General features: G+C 37.9%; 1 protein-coding gene across 3 annotated transcripts in view; it reads right to left on the reverse strand.

Annotated features, from left to right (window-relative positions):
• Positions 1-22960, reverse strand: part of frmd4a (FERM domain containing 4A) — a 156528-nt gene that overhangs the window by 101377 nt on the left and 32191 nt on the right. The window contains exon 1 of one of the 3 annotated variants that reach the window (XM_026927256.3): positions 2451-2899. The exons of the other annotated variants lie outside the window; for them this stretch is intronic. Within the exon in view, the coding sequence (XP_026783057.1) occupies positions 2451-2516 (66 nt within the window). The 5' untranslated portion in view covers positions 2517-2899. Of the gene's footprint in view, positions 1-2450; positions 2900-22960 lie in introns of those variants that run through there. 3 annotated transcript variants of the gene reach the window in all.

Below are 22960 nucleotides of genomic sequence, written 5' to 3' on the forward strand. Positions count from 1 at the left end.
TCTCATTGTCATTGGAACTAAAACTCTTATATGTTTTTTGTCTAAAGACTAAGGCTAAAGCTAAAACTAAAACGTTAATACTTCACACTAAGCTAATACACTGTGTAAGAAGCAGGAATCAGCAGAAGGTAATCTAAATGCAGCAGCTGCTTCTGTGCTTCATTAGCCTCAAGATACAATTACAGAACCACAAGACACGTCTAACTCTTAAATTTAGGACAAACCTCTCTTCTGGGGAGATTTCTCCTCTTCACCTCACAGAGGGAGCAAAGAACCTATAATCAACCTAAACATAGCCACTGCTTCTGCTTGGTTTCAGAGATAATTTCCAGAAATATAGAGATGTTTCAGAGAAAAAGCGACTCATTTCCTAAAATACCATGAAAAGCGTTTGGACTGAGGACTAAGGGGAGTGAGTAATGAAGCCTGAGGGTTGAACTGACAGAAAGCAATACCAAGCTCCTGCCTCTGATCCTCTTTCTAAAACAAGAGCAAGACATTTTCTAAAAACCTGCACTTCTTATCAAATGTACACAGTAATGATCAAACTCATTAAGGCTGGAATTAAAGCAAGAAAGTATCATCGATTCATGGAGATTATAGTAATCATACAAGCACAAACCCCCAACCGTGATAATGTAGCTATCTAACTCAGCTGAAGCGTTAAGATGAAAATTAAAGTGATTATGTTGTTTGACTTTTTCCCCCACTGCTTTTTTCTTTAAAATACAGGCAGACATGTGTGACTGGCATACACACACACACACAGTCACTGTTACCTTATAACTAACCCATTAGTTCTGGATAGGTGTGTGATAGGCTAAGCTCAAATACAATAGTATTCATGCAGGACAGTGGGTTAAAAACACCAGAACTAGACTTTACTTTGGGTAGCAACATTTTCCCCCAAATGCTATCGTGTAAATGCCTTAAAAACCTTGCCCTGACAGCAATCAAAAGTCTGAATAAACTCACTCATGTAAACCAGTTAGTTTACTAGCCATCCTATGTGGCATAGCATAATTAAATATTCAACAAGCATCTAATTATTATATATAATTATTTATTTTATTTTATTTTATTTTATTTTAGAGCCCATGGGCAAGTTTTCCCCCTACCCAATGCCACACCCTTCTGTAGAAATGACATATGCCTCAAGAGTTTCCTTTTAAGGAAAGGCAGCTGTATTCCATAGGGGGCAGGGCTAAACTCTTGGCTGGAAATATATAAAATTAGGCCGGAAATTAAGAAACTAGCCATTTGCATTGCATGATTTAAAAAAAAAAAGGAAATCAGTTTTCTTAGCACAGTAGCTTAGAAATGATATGATTATGTCTGGAAACACTTTGAAACATTACAGTTTACATCTTTAACCCTTCAATACATAAATTATAAAACATCCAGATTTTAGAAGGTTTTATTACTCAATAACGCTTGCAAATTCCAATGAATTTTGACAGTTAGCAGTCATCAGAGGATATCAGACAAGTAAAATGGGATAAAACATTACTGCTGAAAAATACTTGCAACATTCTAAGTAGAAAATGTTTTTCAAAATGACTGAAAATACCATTTTTATCCCATTATTCAATATTAGTCCATTATCCAATATAATAATTGGCTACAAAAACAAAAATTATGATGTGTCTTATTGAGAGTAATAAAAAATAAGATAATTAAGCTAATGTTACTTGATGAGACCTTTTTATGTAAAATGTTCAGACCAGAAATGCCTGCGCCTTGTTGGATTGAGATCAGCAACCCTTGAAGTAGAGTAATTAAATCAGAATAATGGTGTATATAATATTAGAGTGATTTGGAGGTGAATTATATATCTCTAAAAACAGCCTTAAATTAACAGAGTACAAGTGTGTTAACTGTATATGAAAGGATTAAGACTTTCCCCAAGATTATGAAGTCAGATCAGGCATCCTATTAACACTGGAATAACACTGATATTTTTTCTTTCATTTTAAGGACTGATCTGGTCGTGCTCGCTTTGCCATTACTAAAGGATATAGATAACACATAGATATATAGATATAGATAGACATCATCATCTTAATCATCATCAGATGTGTCATAAGGCTGGATAAGACATGTGACTGGATGGAGGGTTATGCAGGTGAGACAGTAAGGCACTGTGGTCAAACTGAAACACTGTTCTAGTTGGATGATGACATGTAGGTATAGCAACATTTAAATACCTAGTACTAAGGTTTTCCTGAAAATATTATTAAAATTCTAAAAAAAAATGTAATCTTAAGCAGACAGCTAAATAAAATAAATCCTATCCACAATTCACCTCAAAGTGAAGCAGTAACCTAATTATTGTCATTATAATCATCATCTTCATCAGATGTCATTATAACCATCATCTTCATCAGTCTCAGCAGTAGCAGAGGGAGTTCACCTCACAAGAAAATTACAGTTAAGTTAGAAAGACTTACAAACACATCCATCAACATGTGCTCCAGTGTAGCCTCCAAATCGTCCAGTCGAGCCGCCAAAGTCATGATGTCACACGCAGTCTGATCCCAAACCTACAGCCACGTCACTGTGCACTAAAATCAGCTCTCTGCAAGACTAATTACAGCTTCTCAATCAACCTCAGCCTTCTGAATCCCAGTTTCTTAAAGTTGTGGCAGAAGGTTCCCATACTGCAGCCAGGATGCAGACTGTGCTCTGTCTCAGAGTGCATCAGACACGGACATGCCAACTTCGTCCTGTTGAGAGTCTCAGTGACGTCGCCTGCTTGTAAATGTCTCAGTGTGAACTGCATCCGCATGTCCAGATGATCAGAAGCGTTCAGAAAGAGTCCCTTTGTCACTGTGTCTTAGTACTCGGTTCAAATTTAATGCCTATAAGATGACCAGCCCCCCACCTTGCTCATTCTGTGTGTGCGTGTGTGTGTGTATTTAATTTTTCTTAGCCTTGCTCTGATCTCCTTATCAGTGTCCACCTCTCGTAACATCTCCTGGTGATACACTACAACCTATACATCTCTCTCTCTCACACACACACACACACACACACATACACACACATTTTTTTCTTACTATATGTAGAACAGAATTATTAATGCTATTAATCTAATGCTATTCTACACCTAAATCTGACCCTAATTTTAACTCCTACAACCAAAAGGAAACCTTTTGTGGTTTTAGATTTTTTAAAGCAGTTTTTTAAAAAAAAAGCAATTTTTCTTATGGCGACCCGCCAAATGTCTCCAAAAGGTAAAATCTGTCAGATATTCCTTTTGGTCCCCACCAAGATATAAACACACACACACACACACACACACACACACAGGATGTCCCAGAGACAGGAAACCCAGAACTTCCCAACACATAACTTGATTAGTGAGGATGACTATTTCATTATGTGTAAGTGTTGTGTAAGTTGTGTGTGTGTGTGTGCGTGTGTGTATGTCTCTTCCTGGGGTCAGTGCAGACACACTGGAGCTCTTTGTGTGTCTCATGGAGCTCTTTGAGGTTTCTGAGTGCCCGAGAGTGTGTCTATGTCTAAAGCCTGTCCCATTCACCCGGGCCATGTGATCAATGCTGCTTTGTGTGGCCTGTTCCCGCACGCCCTCTCGCCGCCGCTCCCTCCAGCCTTATGTAAGAACACGCAGCAGGGCAGGGGGTGTTTTTGTTATTGTGTTATTTGTATCATTGTGAAATCTGGTATGCAAGAGGATTTGGGTGGACTGTAGTCTTTAATGCTTTGAGGCCCAGTTCAATGTCATTGCTGTTTTTTTAAGGCTTTACAGCTTCCTATGAGCTTTATTTCAGCTTACAGTGACATGCTGTTGTGAACTGAAGGAAAGAGGGCGGAGGTTGTTGTGTGCATAATACAAAGGATAAAATGAAAATGCATTAAAAAGGTTAGTCAATTTTGCTTCTACAGCTCATCTCAAGTAAGTTGTTTTTTTGTGATTAAAATTCTGTAATCCATGATATCTTTCCAGAAAAAAAGAATTGACGTTACCACCATTAATTTCATGTATATCACAGATTACATGTACAGGTTTCCTGTTGATTGGTTTTCTGACTTATCCATTGGCCGATAGGAGTGACAAAACCAGAACAAACTCAGTCTACATTCCACTGAGAACAAACATGATTAACATAATTCTTATAATTAGGACATCTCAGCAAATCTCCATCATTAACAGCATCCAAAAATGACAGCTCGGAAACAAAGCTATTAATCACATGACCCAACAAGAAGCTGCCTTTTAATGCACTGTAGATTCCCATTAACTATAGATTCCCAGGAAAAAGTTTACAGTTCAGAATCATACAGAACGTTTTGTTAATATTTGTAAAATGTTACTGATGAATGCTAAAACAGTTTTCATATAAAATCTCTTGGATGGAAATCTATCTATCTATCTATCTATCTATCTATCTATCTGTGTCTCTGCCTATCCATGCATTCCTCTATCCATCCACCCACTCATCCATCCATCAGCTGTCTATCTGTCTGTGAGTCCATCCAACCATCCATCCATCCATCCATCCAACCAACATCCACCCATCAGCTGTCTATCTGTCCATCAGTCCATCAATCCATCCATTCATTCATCCAACCATCCATCCATCCATCCATCCATCCAACTGACCACCCATCCATCAGCTGTCTATCTGTCCATCCATTCATCCATCTGTACATTCATCAATTAGCTTTCTATCTGTCTGTCAGCCCATCCATCCATCCATCCATCTGTCCATCTATCTATGATTTTTACTGAAGTCTGATGTGTAAGTGAAGAGCTTCAGAAGCTGCAGGAGACGCATGTGATGATGTGATGAGGTTACACTCTGATCTGTTGAGGCCCACAGGGTGAATTATCTTCTTTCACATTTTAGAAAGCTGGATATAAACTGCCTTCACCTCCTACAGCTTCAGAGACACTCTGAGATCACAGCTGATGGAGGACTTCCTTTCTTCTGAAATGTCCTTTTCCTCAACAAACTCTGTACAATTCCAGAATATTTACAACCTCTTCTGCACTTACTGCAGTACTCTACTGATTTGCCCTAGAATCTAGATAGATAGATAGATAGAGCTTTTGTAATGGGATGCTATGACTTCATAATAGTAATAGTTTAAAGCTGCTCTCTATCTGCAGCTGTTCGCTTGTATGTCAGAGCTGAGGAATGATCATAAAACTAAACATGCAATGCTCATCTGATTAGCACAGCTGCATCAACACCTCTCTGTGGGTTTACTTGCTTGAGCAAAGTTTAGCTTGCTGCCGTGGCAACCACAAACTTCATTCACATTTAATATTCATGAAACATCAGCATCAGCAACATCTGATAAAACTGACTACATCATTGACATGGCGTGAAGACCAATGTGGAAGAAGTTCCTTTTTTCTGATTGGCTGTTTGTTTAAATCAGCTAAATAATTACTAAGCTTGCTGTAGAGTTTTTAGATTTCCTAAGCAATAACTTCTTAATAACATTTGTGTACCATGACACAATTAAAAGTGCTTTAATTTAAACTAATTGGTGATGATAATATGACAAATTGAATATATATATTCAATTTGTTTATGTGTTGCATGTTGTGTGACAAGGAAACGAATGAGCAACAAGAAACGCTGATAGCCCCGCCCCCGTGCATCATCATTTCCTACCATACTTAATCTTAAACAGGTTCCAACCTTTTGGTAGTTTATTGATGTGTGAATTAGAAAGCAGTGCCGGGGTATGGTGCCGACGTTTTGGGTACAGTGCACCTTTTAAGTCTCTCTCACACACACACACACACACACACACACACACGTGTGTTGTTGAATACAAATCTTTAATGTGTCATTACAGGTGTTATCATGAGGATTATTCTAGAACTATGTCTCCTGTACATTTATAGACAAAGCCAGTTTTGTGTGTGTGTGTGTGTGTGTGAGAGAGAGAGAGAGACAGAGAGAGAGAAAGAGAGAGAGAGGGAAAGAGAGGTCAAAACACCCTATGATTTATAACACTATTGAATCACACAATACTCATTGTATGCTCTTAGCACATGTTTATTTTTTTCTGCACCAAACCACAAATGGTGTTTACAGCTATGAGCGTCTTTTTCACTCCAAGTGAATTTCAGCTCACTTTGGCCTCTAAACAACCTGAACACAAAGGCTCATATGGAATGCAAGTCATTTAGAAATGACTGTCAAGATTATATATGATTGACAGCATAAAGCATGTCTCATGAATGACCTCTAGAGTCCCAGAGGGCACACGAGGCTCCGTCATACTAAAACACACACAGTGCTGACAGCGTGACATTGATCTCCGGGTAACCCTTTGAACCTAAGAATTGCTTGGCATGATAATGAACTATGACTGTGCTGATGTCTCACTCGACTGGCTCTATAAATTTTGTGTGTGTGTTAGTTTTAAATTGCAAAGTCAACCTTTTTAGAGTCAAATCAAAACATAATACATCGCATTGCGATCATTTGATGAACATGCTGTCCTCTCTTTTCTTATATCAATTGTTAATAATACCCGCACAACCGAATGTAGCCTGAGGTGTTTGGGACACGCCCACCGCCCATGCGGCCCCACCCACCAGAATGATGTAATGAAAGATTCTTGTACATCATCTGCAAGTGGCTACTTGTTATTTAACCATAGGTTTTTATATCAACTCTTTTCATTGACATTTCTCAGCTCTGGTTTTCCCCGAAGCCTTTTCCAGAGAGATGAACTGGCTTATTTGTTGAATTACAGAGTTCAGTCATATAATGTACGTACTGCTAAACATACGTGTTTGGAATGTGAGAGAAAAAGCTTCCCCTCTTCCTGTCATTGTGATTAAACATGGGGTTGTAGTAGAAGGGTTGGGGTATTTGAAAACAGGGTATTTTTCTCAGTGTTTTGGCATTTTGTGTAACTGAATATGAAGCTTTTCGAAAAAGGTGGAGAAAACATACGTTTTTGAAATTGCTAACATCAATGTGCGCATGCCCATTATGGTTTTGCGTGTGTTATGAATATGCTAGGACCACGTTTATCATGGCTGCTGACCAGATTGTTATTTTGTGGTCTGTAATTAGCAGGTTCTTTCTTTGTTTTAAAAAATATTTATGGTCTTTATTTTTGTTTTATTATCACACCCTCATGTGTAACCTTAAGCAGAAAGTCAGGCTGTTTGACGTGCAAGCGTTTTTAAATCATTTTCAGTTCAAATCATGCAGATGGAGATATTTCTAAAAATGTTGTTCATTTGAACTGAATTTAAAATTTTTTTTTGAAAATGGAGAGGTAAAACTATTTTCAAAAATATTGATTTACATGTGGGCAGGGCCTGAGTTTGCCTAGCAGTAGTCTTTATTAATTTTGTCACTCATGGACAGCAACCATGACAATGGTGGAAAGGTTTGAAGAGAAGTTATTATGGCTTGTTCGTAGATCTCTCCACAATGATAAATATGCTTTTCCAGAATTGTTGGCATGAAATCATTAACATTTTACTGACCTGTTCCTAGTGGATACTGCTTTCAATCCTGAGCAAAAATACACAGAGGAGCAGCTACTTATTTGTTAAATGTGTGTCAGTCTTATGTCTCTAACATGACATGTTATGAATTTGTCAAGGAGTAACTTATTACAAATTTCACAAAAGTCATTGTAATTTCCTTTTGATTGATGGTGTTTTTATTGAAGTCATGTGATGAACACGTATGTGTGTGTGTGTGTGTGTGTGTGTGTGTAGGCCTTCTAATGTACATTCTGTAGACATGTTGTATACAATTTCAGTAGGATACTGATTGTCACATTATTAAAAATCTCAATCAAAAACTCATCAGATCTGAACAATGGATGATATTTTTCCATGAGTGTGTCTGAGGTATGATGGTGTCTCAATGGTTATAGGCCTGTGACTGTTACTGGATGATTGAGAGTTCAAGTTCCAGGATCAGCAGGGGTTGATGGCATTGAGCCTGCAACTGGAAGAACACTAAGAATCCTACCACAGCTGGATTTGTAAGTAATTCCTCTTATTCCCTAATGATTCTGGGGTGCCTTTCCTGTGTGAAGAGGGATGTCTGCTCTGGAACCTGATAATGTGTATAAAGATGAAGCTATTTAGAGAGAGTCTTAGAGAGAGAGTCTTTACTAACACTTGAAATATGAAAACACTGTTTTCATGCTTTGACCATTTTCAATCCATTTGCCAAAAGTTTCCCATCCACTATGAAACATGAAATTTAACAGAAATTGGGCATTCGCAAAGGGGTACCTGACCCATGACCTTTACATATTCTATGCCATTTTTCTTAGGTTGAACGACATGAACATAAAACATGCTTTCTTGGACATCTAGCATCACTTATATACACCAAGCAAAGCGGTCAAACATGAAATTAAAACACTTACTACAGAATGTGTCATTGCACATGTGTTCCATCACATTGGGATTATGGAGATCAAATGATAATCACACATCACTTTTTTCAAAAAAAAAAAAAAAACCTACATTTTCCCTCCACATTACAACACAACAGCATTTTCAGATTCATCCATTTGGAGAACAGATTTGAAAAGCAACATTTCAGTGGTCAAAAAGATGGTTTTAGTGTAGATGGAAATGCAAAAAGCATTAAAAAATTGTTTTCAGATGGATTCCTAGCAAGCAGACATTTTCAAAGCTGAAATGATGCTTCATCTTTAGGATTCAAAGTTTTTTTCATAGACAGCATGATGGTTCTATTCATCTGAGGTTATGAAGATATGAAGTTCATAAAAGGCTATAAAAAGGTTCATAAAAAGCCAAATATGCAGAGTAAACTAAAAATCTGAAATTGTAAACTTTACCACACTATGTTACTTTTACACATTCTGATACACACAAACACACACAGAGGACATTTTAGCTAGACAAAAGACGACAGTTCATCTTAACGTATGAGAAGTGAAACAGTTTGGCTCATAAATCATTCAGATTTTTGGGGCGAGAGAGGGATGATGGTTTGGACACGGTCATCTACATCATAATAAACTTCTGTCCAGATCTGAGCGTCTACTCCGCAAGTGTTCTCTCTGTCAGTTATTACAATATCACATGCTAACAGGTTAATAATAGTGTTTTAAAGTGTGTCATGATGTATAACGAGAAAGAAAAATAAATGATGTAAGTGGAATGGCTGATTTATAATATTAATGAAGCAAAGCCAAGAGGTGTGACCGAGAAAAGGGTAAAGAAAAAAAGTAAAAAGAGAAAGAAAACCATTTAGTGAAGAAGACCTTGATTAGTTGTACAGCTTCTGAACAATGTAAAAGCTTTTTACTTGAAAGTTTTTGAGGCAGTTGTTGAGGCAGCCAGCAAATATTTATGTGAAATGCATTTTTCTAGAGCACATTTATCAGTTTATAAATTCTCTAGTTATTTATCAGAGATGGGACTTTTTTCTGGCAGTCGAATCAGATTGTTTGAAAAACTGATTTGTGTTCATTAGTGTGTGTGTGTGTGTGTGTGTGTATGGCTGTGGGTTGATTGTGAAAACACTGAAACATTTTGAAAAGAGTCAGAAATAGGAACGCAGAAATTCATCTGTTGTACTGCTGAGTCATTCCCTGCACTGTCAGCATATCCTTTTCTAGGACATGGTGTGTGTGTGTGTGTGTGTGTGTGTGTGCGTGTGGGAATACTAAAAGGCTCTCTGTCTTCCATGTGTATCTGTCTACATCAAGGTGATCTCCACTACAAGGTTCAGAGATGTCAGCGTGTCGCTCTGCCAGCACGGTTATTCTCCCTTCCCCACCCATCTTTCTTCTTCTCCTTGCTCTTTCTTCTTTTCTTCCTCATTCCTTTAACATCTCTATTCCTTTCCTAATTCCTTCCCTTTCTTCCTCCCTTATTTCCTGTCAGTTTTTCTTTCCTCCATAGGTCACATCAATTCCAGCTGCTGCTTGGTAGCCTGAGGGCTTCAGTAACATTACACTTCTACCTGCTCCATTAAACAGAAATTCTCCACGTGATTTTTTTTGTTGTTGTTGCCGTCAGCGACAGTATTCATCAAATTATAATGAACGAATAAATACTGGAAATTGTCGACATCTACAACTGAATGCAAATCAAATGAAAAAAAAAAAAACTCTCTTAACATAGCATAGTGGTTACTTCTTATTAGATTCACTAGATCAATTTTAATCATTCAAGCCTTTCATGCAAAAAATTGCATAATCATAATTTTGGTTCTTTTTTTTTCTAAATATCACTTTATTAAATAGAAATATAAATAATAAATAGATTAACATTATTACATTATTACATTATTAACATGATATTATTTTGAAGTGTACCTAACAAACCAAAATTATACCTGATTTTTACATATTATTATATTATATTATTAACATTCTAAAATATTTATATGTATATATGTATATTATATATTTATATTTATTTTAGTTGATGACAATAAATTATAGAAAATATCATTTATCTATCTTCATATAAAAATAACTAGTTTTTAAAAAGCTAAGGTGTTCACTTGACAAAAATATGGCACAAAAATATCTATTTCTTTGATTTTGGATCTTGTGTGAAAAGTGTGTAAAGGTATACCAGAGACATGCTGCACTGAGAAATATTGACAAATACTGTATAGAACAACAGAAATCTATTGTAAATCAAATAACGATTTGCGTTAACTTACAGTTATGTTCTCAAATGATTTGGAACAGCCTTAAAATGAGAGTCCATATGTGTGCATGAAAGGGTTAACTTTTAAGAACATCTTTTGCAATGCTTGGCAAAGTTCTCCTCACATTCCAGCAGCTTCAGTGTAATATCTGCTCAGGGAGAAAATTCTGCTCTCTGTAGCACCCCAGACTCTTTAAACAGGACAAAACCTAATGTTTTATCATTGAAAAAGTTTTTGCTACTGAGGAAATTTGTAAAAGAGTTATTACAGACATCATGCCGTGAAACTAATCCTGTTCTGTTAGGGTTTTAGTCTACTTTTACTCTAGCGAATGCCACTATAGTTGAGCAAGATTCACTTTCTATGCTTTCCTCTCTCTCTCTCTCTCTCTGGGAAGGTGAATGTTTCATGAACATGTTACATATTTCATCCTGATGCCTCGTGTGAACATGGTGGAACACAGGGAGCCAATGAATTACACTCAGTAACATACATGGACATGCTGACATGAACAAAAGCCCAGAAATAAAAAGTAGACATTGTGAGGACAAACCAGAAGGAAGACACTCACACAGAAGCACACAGATATACAGGGAACATAAAAGGAAATTCTGAGTGAAATAAAGAGCAGATGAGAGGGAATGAAAGAAGAAGGTCAAGAGAATCCTGGGAAACGTAACCATGGCACACTGACTTTGTACTGCGTCAGTCCAAGGGCACAATCTTACAATATGTCTGCATACAAATGAACTAAGGATTTTCCTGTTTATTCATTCACTCATTCATTTTCAGTAAGCGCTTTATCCTGATCATGCTCGTGGACTTCAGAGTGAAATTTTCCACTTAGGCCTGAATATAGTCCATCAACCAAGACTTGCTATCCAAAGTTCGCTTCTTAAGCTTTGCACTAGAGCTGTGATATTAACGCAGCTAACATGTAATGGAAGTCTAGTTCATCCAAAAGCTTTTCTATAAATACAAACTGAGAGTATTGAGAACATGCTGACGGGAAGCATCTCAGCCTGGTTCGGGAACAGCACCAACCAGGAAAGGCAGGCTCTCCAGAGGGTGGTGTGATCAGCTGAGCGTACTATCCGCACTGAGCTCCCTGACCTGCAGTCTCTCTACAGCAAGCTGTGCTGCACCAAGGCCAGGAAGATAGTGAAGGACCTCAGGCATCTGAACAATGGAATCTTCTCTCTGTTGAGGTCAGGGAAGTGCTTCTGATCCCTGAAGGCCAACACAGAGAGACTAAGGAGAAGCTTCTTCCCACAGGCCATTCGAGCCCTGAACCAGGACAACACCAAGGACTAGAGCTTGGACTCGCTTTCACAACACCTACACCACCTACATTCCTTAATACATCTTCTATTCATTCATCTTCAGTAACCAGTTTATCCTGTATTACACTTTCTCCTGTGTTTATAAATATTTATTATATATGTGGCCAATTTCATACAGCTACCTCAGCTTAATGTAGATAAGCATTATACTGAACAAAACAACTGCACATATCTGCAGTTTATCAGGCTGTTGCTGCCACCCATCTTTAAATCCTCACTTTATATTTTCATACTTTCAAAAAATATTTTCCCATTTTCTAACTCTGTGTAAATTCTATTTTATATCACGGACAGTCTTAAAAAGCATTTCAATACACGTCCTACTGTGTATGGTTGTGTGTGTGACAAATAAAATTTGAACTTGAATTTGAGTTTGAACCAAGGCAGCTTGTCTCAAACATCTCCAACATTTGGTCCTCTAGTGAGGTCGCACAGACTCGCTGATGTAGTTTGTAATCTCTAAAAATGAACAAAACTTCATTGTGTAGCTGAACGCAGTAGAGTTACAGTGGAAAACTGAAATAACCACAGGAGGTGGGGTTGTTTGACGTCAAAACACACTCTGTAAACTACCATAAACACAAGCTAGAGCTAAGTGTAAAAATCTACAAAATGTCTGATCCTTAATTTAGGGCTAGATTTTCATAGTTAGCCAACTTTTAGATATCCAAAAGTTACATTTATCCTATTCAGCATGACCAGGAAATTGGTGGTAATATACAACATAACATTACTAAGCAAGTAGATAAAGTTTTTGGGAATGTAGTTTATTTGTATAAGATATTTTGGTACTTGTTGTAAATTTCCTTTAAAGGAAAAGCCCTCTCATCTCCTCAACTGTACACTCTGCCTCATATACAAAGGGTTCCAAAGCTTCAATTTTCATGCTAATATCATCATCAACACCATCATTCTCATCATGTAATAGAATCACCAACTACCCGAGTCTCTGCCATAACCCAATGGTGTCATAAATATAGCTAATTTGCATTCTGGGACTTTGAATCCAACGTTTGCTGTCTCTAATGCTTCTACGCTGGATTTCTCAGTAATAAGTCATTGAACATTGCTAAAAAAAAGTGGTGAGTGAGAAAAAACCTCTTCCTCTTTGGTTTTTAGGAACAGCAAAACATGACTGGTATCCCTTCTGTTTGAGATGATTTAATTTTTTCTTCTATTAAATGCCATTATAAATGTGATAGCAATGCCATCCTGTGACATCAGAGCACCACAAAGACTAACTTCTCAAAAGAATAACAAATTAGCACCAGTATCACCCAGCACATCATAATTATTTCAATATGAACATACTTAATGTGTTTCAGGGTGGAGGTTTCCTTTAAGCTTGGACTGAACATGTACTCTCCACAAGAACTTGGGCCAAATTGACATCAAGGCCAGTGAGTTCTTTCTCATGATTATAGATTAGTTCCAAGAGGAAAACTCAAACAGGCACCAAGGGCATCATGACTTTATGTCATTACTTTGCTGATCTCAGGCCTTCACACCTCTCCTGGGACAGTATTTAAAACTCAACATATAAAACATTACAGAGGGTAAGCATGGCAGCGACTTTTGCTGTAGCCCATAATAAATCACTGTAGTTTGCATATCTCAGTGGTAATATATAACCTGCTGAGAGAGAGAGAGAGAGAGAGAGAGAGAGAGAGAGAACTCAAAGACATCATGTCAGCGTTTCTGTGGAGACCATGGCACTGAAGAGCAGCCTTTGAATCCCCACATGCCCGTCTCTCACCAGTGAAGATGTGGGTTTTTGTCTGTGTGTTTTCCCGCCACTTTCATCTAAGTGACAACTTGAGTCTCATAAACCAATTTCACGCATGAGGCAACCCAAAGAGCTACTCCAGCATACATAATTACCCAGCACACACACACACACCCACACACACAAAAATTCTTGCACCCGGACACTTCCAAACACGCGTGCATGCGCCTGAACACACACACAAAGCACAAACAACATTTAATATATTTGACAGCGTATGACAAAGGTAGGGCAATGACTGCACATTGAATCATTTAATGATTAAATAATACTAATAATGTAATACAGAAATGTCTCTCAGTGTTCATTATGTGTCTTTGTCGGTGTCTCTACAATGAGCAGAACATCAAAATAACCTGCTGCAAATTGAATTCGATACTTCGTGTTAGATGCAAAATAAAACGATTGAAAGGACAGACACAAAACATAATAAACAGAGAGGGACAGTGAGTGTGTTTACATGCACACTAATAACCTGATTATCATCTGAGTTGACAGATTATTCAAATAGTCATCAGACATTATGTACTGGAATAAAGTTGTTATTGGATATCGTGAAATCTAACAAAAGGGTTTTATATAAACAGCCATTATGGCATGGTCCTTGTACTGATGTGTGTTACACCATGTTCCTGGACAACAGCGTTTTATTACATTGTACTGCACATGTACTGTACACTGTCAGTATTATGTTTTATTACAGTTTAATTATTATTATTACCACAAACCAAACCAAATACAATGATGCAGAATAGCAATTACATAAGGAAAGCTAAATGTTAACTTATTAACTGCTCTGAGATCCTAATGAGACTCTAAATGAGTGCTTTATTAAAGACATACACGCTTTAGCCATTACAGATGAAACACTCATAGACAGTGCTAGTATTAACTCAAAAACATGACTATGGAGTGTGCCTAATTAGAGTGATAAACATTTTGGGCATTTCTAATTATATCTAGATTGTTCCAATAAAATAAAGGTTTCTAACAATTAATAATAAATCACTTATAACTATTCTCTGGTTATATTTTCACTTATAATTAAAAATAATGTTATTTAAGTAAAAATGCTAAAATGTAGAGTTTTCAAAAACAGGTTGACGGGCGGTGTGTGTGAGTGAGATGACTAAAAATTGGAGAAAATTAGATTTTTTGGTAATATATAACTTGGTAATTTTTTACACATAGTGTACATAGTTTACAGGTAATCAATATTAATCAGACCCAACTGGTTTCACTGGAATTAATTTAGTGGTTTAACACCATTTGGTGTGAATACTCATACAGTCACAACTTTTATATGTTTTACTTGTAAATAATTTGGCTAACTATATTGATTTAACTCCCAAATCAGTATTATAGGCTATTTTGTGTAGATTCATAATGTATAATCCTGATTTAATTCATTTCATGAAACAGCCTTTTCATTAATATTTTAATTGGGATCTCAGCACATATATGTGGCACTGTTACTGTCTGTGATAATTTAGTCACCAGAGACTGAATAGCAAATGAATGAGTTTGAGTATGAAACATCCATTCTTGCTCAACGGAGGGAAAAACATGATGGTGAAACATCTAATAAAAAAAAACAACACTGTATAAATATTAGAGAGCATTAGACTATAAACCTTGCGTTTCTAAAGACACCTGACCTTTTCAGTCTGCCTGTAATGTTACTCAGGTTATGTGGTAAGGTATACGTTATACGGTAATTCCCTTGGTGTTTCCATGAAAAGAGGAACTGTTCGGTAAGTCACAGTCTCTCCTCCCACCTCTGCTCTTAAGCATGTGAGGAAGTGAGGACAGCCCTCTAGCAGTCTCCCATGCTTTTCAATAAACATTCAGCACAACAGCACACACACACACACATGGGCGCAAGCACCTGTGGTTTTTCCCGAACAGGTACAGCTACAAGGGCAAGCCGACTCTTGTGTAACTAAGAGTATTAATGAAACACAAAGAGTTGTGAAAACATTATGGGAGGGAACTCTGATGTGTGTGCTTGTGTTTGTGGATTCTAATAAAAAGAGTATTGATTAAATCCTAATCGCAGACCTGAGCTTTGGTTTAAACATTGACTCTGTCTTATCAGGACCCTTCTGATATGTCCAGAGAGAAATCACTTTCATTCATTCATTCATTCATTCATTAATGACACTGTTGAACTCTTGTCAGTTGTTGGTAAACCATAACCTCTGAAAAAATGAATCCCGGATTGAAAGTGTGAATTACACTTTTCAAGATAAAGTACATTGTTTAATTAAAGAATTTATAAAACTGTTTAAAAAATTTTTGTTTCATGTGAACATTTATTGATTTCCACAATAACATACAGCCTGTAGACTTCTACTTTTGAGTTTTGGGTTTCTGTTTTTTTGTTTTTTTCTTACAGATAAATTTGCTCACACGTACAGATATGGCAGATGGAGATAAGCTTGAAAACGCTGCAGTATTTCCTTTAAGCCTCAAAATACCCACAGAATGGACATATCCATAAAAAGGAGGATGTCTGGTCACCTTATGTTGGACACTCTTGAGTAGGAAATGTCCTGTTAATGGGCTGAGAGACAAAGAGAAAGAGTGAGTGAGAGAGAGAGACAGAGAGAGAGAGAGAGAGAGAGAGGGAGGTACACTCTTTCCTCTCTCACTTTCTATAATCACACTTGCCCACTTGTCTGTCCCTCTGTCCATCTCTCTCTTAATGACTAGTGTCAGGTGTAACACTGTGAGGGGAGGACAGCTTCATGATTTCCTACTGAGACCACTTTGAAAAAACAGAATCCAGAATATCAGACACTGAGACACCTTCACACTGAGAGAGATAGAGAAAGAGAGGCTGAGAGAGAGAGAGAGAGAGAGAGAGAGTGAGAGAGAGAGGGAAAGAGAGAGTGTGAGAGAGTGAGAGAGAGAGAGAGAGAGAGAGAGAGAGACTAAGAGAGAGCGGTAGTAAAACCTTTTTTTTTGTTTCAGATCTCTGGTTCTCAAGGCGAGCAGGACACAGACTCAGATGCAGAGAGGAACTGTGAAAATGTCATCATGTCGTTGACTCCCCCTTTTAGTTTCCATATTTCCCCTTTCATTACCATATATCAATCCCTCTCTTTGCATCTGCCCTTTTCTCTCTGTGTATATGTATTGATAGTGTATCCTGTCAAAGAAAACGATCCCTCTGGGGACCTGTCAATCAAGTCTCCAGACACTCTATATTGGAGGATTACAATAACACTGTGCTGCAGGCAAACACACACACACACACACACACACAGAGAGAGAGAGAGAGAGAGAGAGAGAGAGAGAGAGAAAGGTTACAGAATAATAAGCAATAAACAAGAGCTATGAGTACAACCCAAATCTCCACTAACCCCCACTGTCACACACAAATCAGGGGCCAGTAATGAGATGGTTCCTCAAGACAGCAGCTAAAACCCCCAACCGTTACCTCCACCTCCAGTCAAATGTGTCCCAGCCTGGGGGGCTGGGGACCAGCCAAATATCCCCACAAGCTCCAAACTGTCAGACATTCCCATTCTCTGGGGACATTTGATCCCCACCAAGAACTAAAAACATACCCACTGTACAATATGGTATTACTGATAATATGAAGAGGCCATGATTATTCAATCAAAGGTTTCAGTTAACTTTTCTGAGTGTTTTAATAAATTGTGACATTGGTGGGATCCTTAAATGTGACACATCACAGTTTTACCACAGTGTTCTAATATAGCAAAATGCATGACACTCACAATAATATTGTATGTTAATAAAGAAGTACTCCAGTACTTTTTAACCAAAGGTCAAACATCAGAATGGGGAGTAAATGTCTTCTCAGAGACTTTGACTCTGGTATGGTTGTTACTGCCAGATGGGATGTTTGAATATTGCCAGATTTGAATATTTAAGAAACTGTTGAACTCCTGGGATTTATACATATAACAGTCTCTAGATTTACACAAAATGGTGCCTTGTTGATGAGAGAGGTCAGAGGAGAATGATCGGACTCGTTCATGCTGAAGGAAAGGCTATGGAAACTCAATTACTCTTTACAACCGCAGTGAGCAGAAAAGCATTGCAAGATGCACAATAAGTTGAATCTTGAAGTGGATGGGCTACAAGAGTAGACAGCCACGTCAGGTTCCACTCCTGTCAGCCAAGAACAGGAATCTGAGGCTACAGTGGGTACAGGCTCACCCAAACCGGACAGCTGAAACGGGTCCCCTGGTACAATTTTGATAAGAGTTGATAAGCATAGCTGTTAAGTTCCATTAAGAAAGGTTAAAAATACAAAACTATGTAACACAAATTAAAAACTGCAACTATTAATCTTATGGCTTATGATTAGCCAGTTTTAGATTTATCCAACTTTTTAAAACTACACTAAAAATGATTTCAATTAACACGCTTTCTCATGGCTCTGTGATAAGCATGATCATGAATTCTTTCCTCTAAAAAGACTAAAACTCCCATCTTTTTGGCTGGAGAATTCATGAAACTGTTCTACAAAGATGTCTTGTATAAACATTTATTGGTGCCTCACCAATTGCCCTTAGGCCTCTTATAAGCAAATTTCAAGTAAACAGTTTTTTTTGTTCTTTTCTCATAAAAACATAAATTTTTTGTCTGTTCTACAGTAATCACACATACACCACAGATGCAGCGAATAGGGATTAGCTTGAATAATACTGAAGCATATCTTTAATAACTGTGAGGTATTAAGTTGACTTGTGTATTACATCCAACTTAGAGTAAGTTCCCAAAAATGACTTTTCTACAAAGGCAAAATTACCCAGAATGTCAAAATGGTTGTGTTATGGGACATTTGCTCCCCAAAAAGACCTAAACACATGTTATCCCCCTATACTTCCCCCTTAACAGACACACGCTTATATATATATATATATATATATATATATATATATATATATATATATATATATATATATACACCCCCACCCCCCACATTCATTCTTACTCCCTATGCCACCTGAGAGCTACTCTTACTCACTGCTGTCCAAAGACAATGGTTATATTTGGTATCCGTTAATTATGTTTTTATGTGTTCAAATTGGCGTACGGTTACAGAAATAGGACCCCATGAGAATGTTTCACTGGAAGCAGTGTATGAAGGAAGCTGACAATGTACTTTTGTTGAATACTTATTAGAGAAAAAGAGAAAGCGAGACAGAGGAAAAGAGAGAGAGAGACAGAAGGGGGGCGTAGGGGAGGATCTTTTGTGATTGCTCCTTCAGGATGGTGCTGAGGGCAGAAATTATTAATCTCACAGCACCTCACTAGCATATGCTGCACCCTGACAGCTGTACCAGAGCATCTCTCTCTCTCTCTCTCTCTCTCTCTCTCTCATACACAAACACAGACACACACACTCATATGAGTGATGAGCCTTGCACACTGCTCAGCTTTAGGGGTCAGTGAAATTCATCACATACGCACAACCTCACCCTGTCTTGTCTGCCCCCCTGTCTCTCTCTCTCTCTCTCACACACACACACACCCACCCACCCACACATATGGTATCTAGTGTGCCTTTTAGACAGAACCCATGCTCCTTTTCCAGCATCCATATGCCTGTGTATGTTTTAATATCTCATTTATAAGCAGGCTCTCGGTCTCGGTCTCTACACAACCCTGACCTTTGACCCTGACCCTAACATTGACCCTTAGCCCACATAACAGAGCATGTTTCAGCACTCAAGGCCTGTGTCATGCTATTTAACACATCTCTAAGTGCCCCTGTATTGTTTTTCAGTTGCTGTTTGTGCATGGGTAGGCTATAAATAGGAGTTAAATGGTGTACAATGGAATGCTATACTATTTATACAGCCATTTGTTTGGGCGCTCTGTGTGAGAGAGACTCTATGATTGTGTCTGTACTGTGTAACGGTCCTCTGTTTTCTTTCTGTGCCAGTGTGTGCCAGTGAAATGCTTCTTGGTTTAACCCACATTAGCATCACACAGCACCCTCTCCTGGCTGCTGAGACTAACGTTCTGTATATACGTCATGCATCCTGCACTTCACATTTCTCTGTATCGCATCATCACGAGTCGCAGTAGTTATATACAGTACACACTCGACACACTTGTCCAGTGTGTGTCTGTGCATGCTCATTATAAATTCATGTGTACTGCATGTGTATTTGGTTGCTACAGCAGCAAAGGACATTGAAGTACTAGACAACGGTATAATATTCAACATATATTAACAATTAACACAGTGCAAAGTGACATCAGTGGTTAGGTGCAAAAATACAATGTCATGTACTAAGGTGCAAAAAATCCAAGATGCAGAAGGAGAGCATCAGAATAACAGAATAGGTGCAAAACTACAACAAGGTGTGGAACTAACAGCAGATGTTCACAACAACCAAGTGGTGGTGATCCATATATGCATTACATGCATGTGTGTGAATAAATTCTGTCTAGTTGTTCATTCATTCTGAGAAGCTAGGGGTGCATCCTCCCAACATCTCCAAGAACCCTCAAGCAAGGCCCTAGATATCCAAAAAGCTCAAGTTGTATTCTCTCTCAATCGCTTCATTAGTTTTGTCCTGCAGCTCTGAGGCTTATGTAGCTAACAAGATTATTGCTACCAGGGTAGCGTAATCCAGACTGCATGCCGAAATGATCACACACTTGCTTTACAAACAGAATTACAAAAATAAGCATTCAGATCAGGCATCTATAGTAAACTGTGATGGTTTCACAAAGTTTCACAATCCAGTATCATGCAGAAGTATGAGTCTAGCTCCTCTGAAGTTTTTAGCCTAAATCTACATTCAGATTTCTGTAAAACAGCTTTGTGACTATCTATATTATTAAAAGTGGTATATAGATAAAATTGAATTGAAATCTTCTAGCATAGAATTCTGCCTCCAATCTTTGGCTCACGCCTCCCACCTAAGTCTGATGCCTGCGTGAAATGACACAAAACTACAGTATGTTCTAAGGAAGAAAGTGATTCCAGCTACTGTTTTTACTCTGTGACATCCTTGTCAGAAACCCCATAAGAAAGTCTGAACAACTCTAGGGTATTTTGCACACGGCTAAACCGGAAGATAATAAACTACTTATGTTACTTGCATAAGTAATTTGTTACTAGCTAGAGTTCTGTGCAAAACTACTAAAATGACTAAAATGAAACTGTGCAACTACATCATAATTCATCCTCAACGTTTTCCTCAATGAATAGAAATGTCACAAAAGGTCAATTGGACACCCTCTTCACCCTCATCTTAGCACACTCACTTTGCAGAGATGATTACGCAGTACAAGGGAATTAATTAAGATGTGCACTTTCTTCTCTGTGGCATGAGTAAATGCATGATTGCTCTTTGGTTTTTGGAGTAAACTGCTGCTGCAGCTGTACAATAAACACAGCAGGCTAAAGTGCTCATGTGGACCCAGTTGACCCAGTTTTGTTGTTGGGGAAAAACACAATGACTGGAGGAGACCAGAGGAGAAACAGCTCCACTAAACTGAATGCTACATATGATGCTACATTTTGTATGTTAATGAAATCCCACAATGCATTGCTTAGGGTTAGTGACCAAATGCTGTGCCCTAGAGTGTAGAGAATATCCATAATGCACTTTGTCATTTGTAGGGAATAGGGAGCAGTAACATTTCAGAAACAGAGAGAGTAAAACTCACTGGAATGAGCATCATTGGTGTATGAAGGTGATCAGTAATGATATTACAGTGGGTTTATGAGCCAGAAAGCGACAAAAATGTTAAAAAAAAATAGAAAAGGAAGACATGCGCTGCTTATTAAACAGGCTATTTTTAAAAAACGCTCACTCTTTTATTATCTTATATATCTGAAAGTCTAATAACGTAACCGTAGAAAGTCTAATTCTGTAAACACTAAAGCATTATTAAGTGTGTGTATTATTAAGGGAATTAGAAAGAGTCTGATGGAGAGAAAGAAATAGAGAGAGAAAGAGAGGGAGCGAGAGACAGGGGAAAAATAGATATAGAGAGAAAGACAGGGAGTAAGTGAAAGAGAGAAAAAAGAGAGAGATAGACAGAGAGGGGGACAGAAAGATATACAAAGACAGTGCTACAGAGTGAGAAAGAGAGAAAAAGAGAGAGTGTGTGTGTGTGAGAGAGAAAGAGATAAGACAGAGTGTGTGAGAGAGAAAGAGACAGAGAGAGTGTGAGAGATGTTCCTTGTCCCACACATGAAAGCCTCAATTACTCATCTGCTCATTTGAGTAGAACAGCTGCAAATGTGCAGAACAAACACACAAACACACACACACGGTGTGATGAGATGTAAAGAAGAATGTTCAGACTGCAAGAAAAGGACAACACACCACGCTGCATCTGAATGAACACACATTTAGGTCATTAAATATTCATTAACCAGCCAGCAAGCAAACACATTCCTCTGATATACACTGCATACTGTACTGTCATTGTGCACCAGATATGATTACAGCAATCTGCTGGAGAAACACACACACACACACACACACACTTTCTACAATAAACAATAATGGTCTATGTTTGACGATGTCAGTGTTCAGGTGCCTAATTATTATGGGTTGTTTAGAACAGTAAGATAAAAAAGTATAAAGTATTGTGTGTAAAGTAGGTAACACGGTCACAACTGAATTTCAGAGTGTGTTTCTGACTCTGCAAACGGTTCTCACGCATTCATTCATAATTTACAGACAGTGAGGAAAACGCATTAGCTAACTGAGCTAAAAACAATGACACAATGACAATGATCTGTGTTTGCTAATAAATAAATCTGTTATAATTGTATGCTAATAATTGAATCCCTGTGTTATAGTAATGAGAGACATTTTGTCATATCCATATCCATGGAATGTGTTTGTTTATCTGTGTGTGTGTGTGTGTGTGTGTGTGAAGCTTGTAAAATCACTATTGATCCTGAATAATTACTTCTGTGGTAGAGGGCTATAGAGTGCTAAAATCAAGACTGTCAATGCTAATGACCTGCCTGCACACACACACACACACACACACACACGCACATATCCGAGAGTGACGAGAAGGTGATGAAGTGACTGTTATCTGTGGAGACATGGTGTTTAAATAATCACAGCCCAGTGTGAAGCTGCCTCGCCTCAGACCCTGATGGAATCCCATCAAGCCCAGCTCAGTGTTACCATGGC

The sequence above is a fragment of the Pangasianodon hypophthalmus genome, chromosome 6 (assembly GCF_027358585.1).
Source record: "Pangasianodon hypophthalmus isolate fPanHyp1 chromosome 6, fPanHyp1.pri, whole genome shotgun sequence".
Classification (NCBI taxonomy): Eukaryota; Metazoa; Chordata; class Actinopteri; order Siluriformes; family Pangasiidae; genus Pangasianodon; species Pangasianodon hypophthalmus.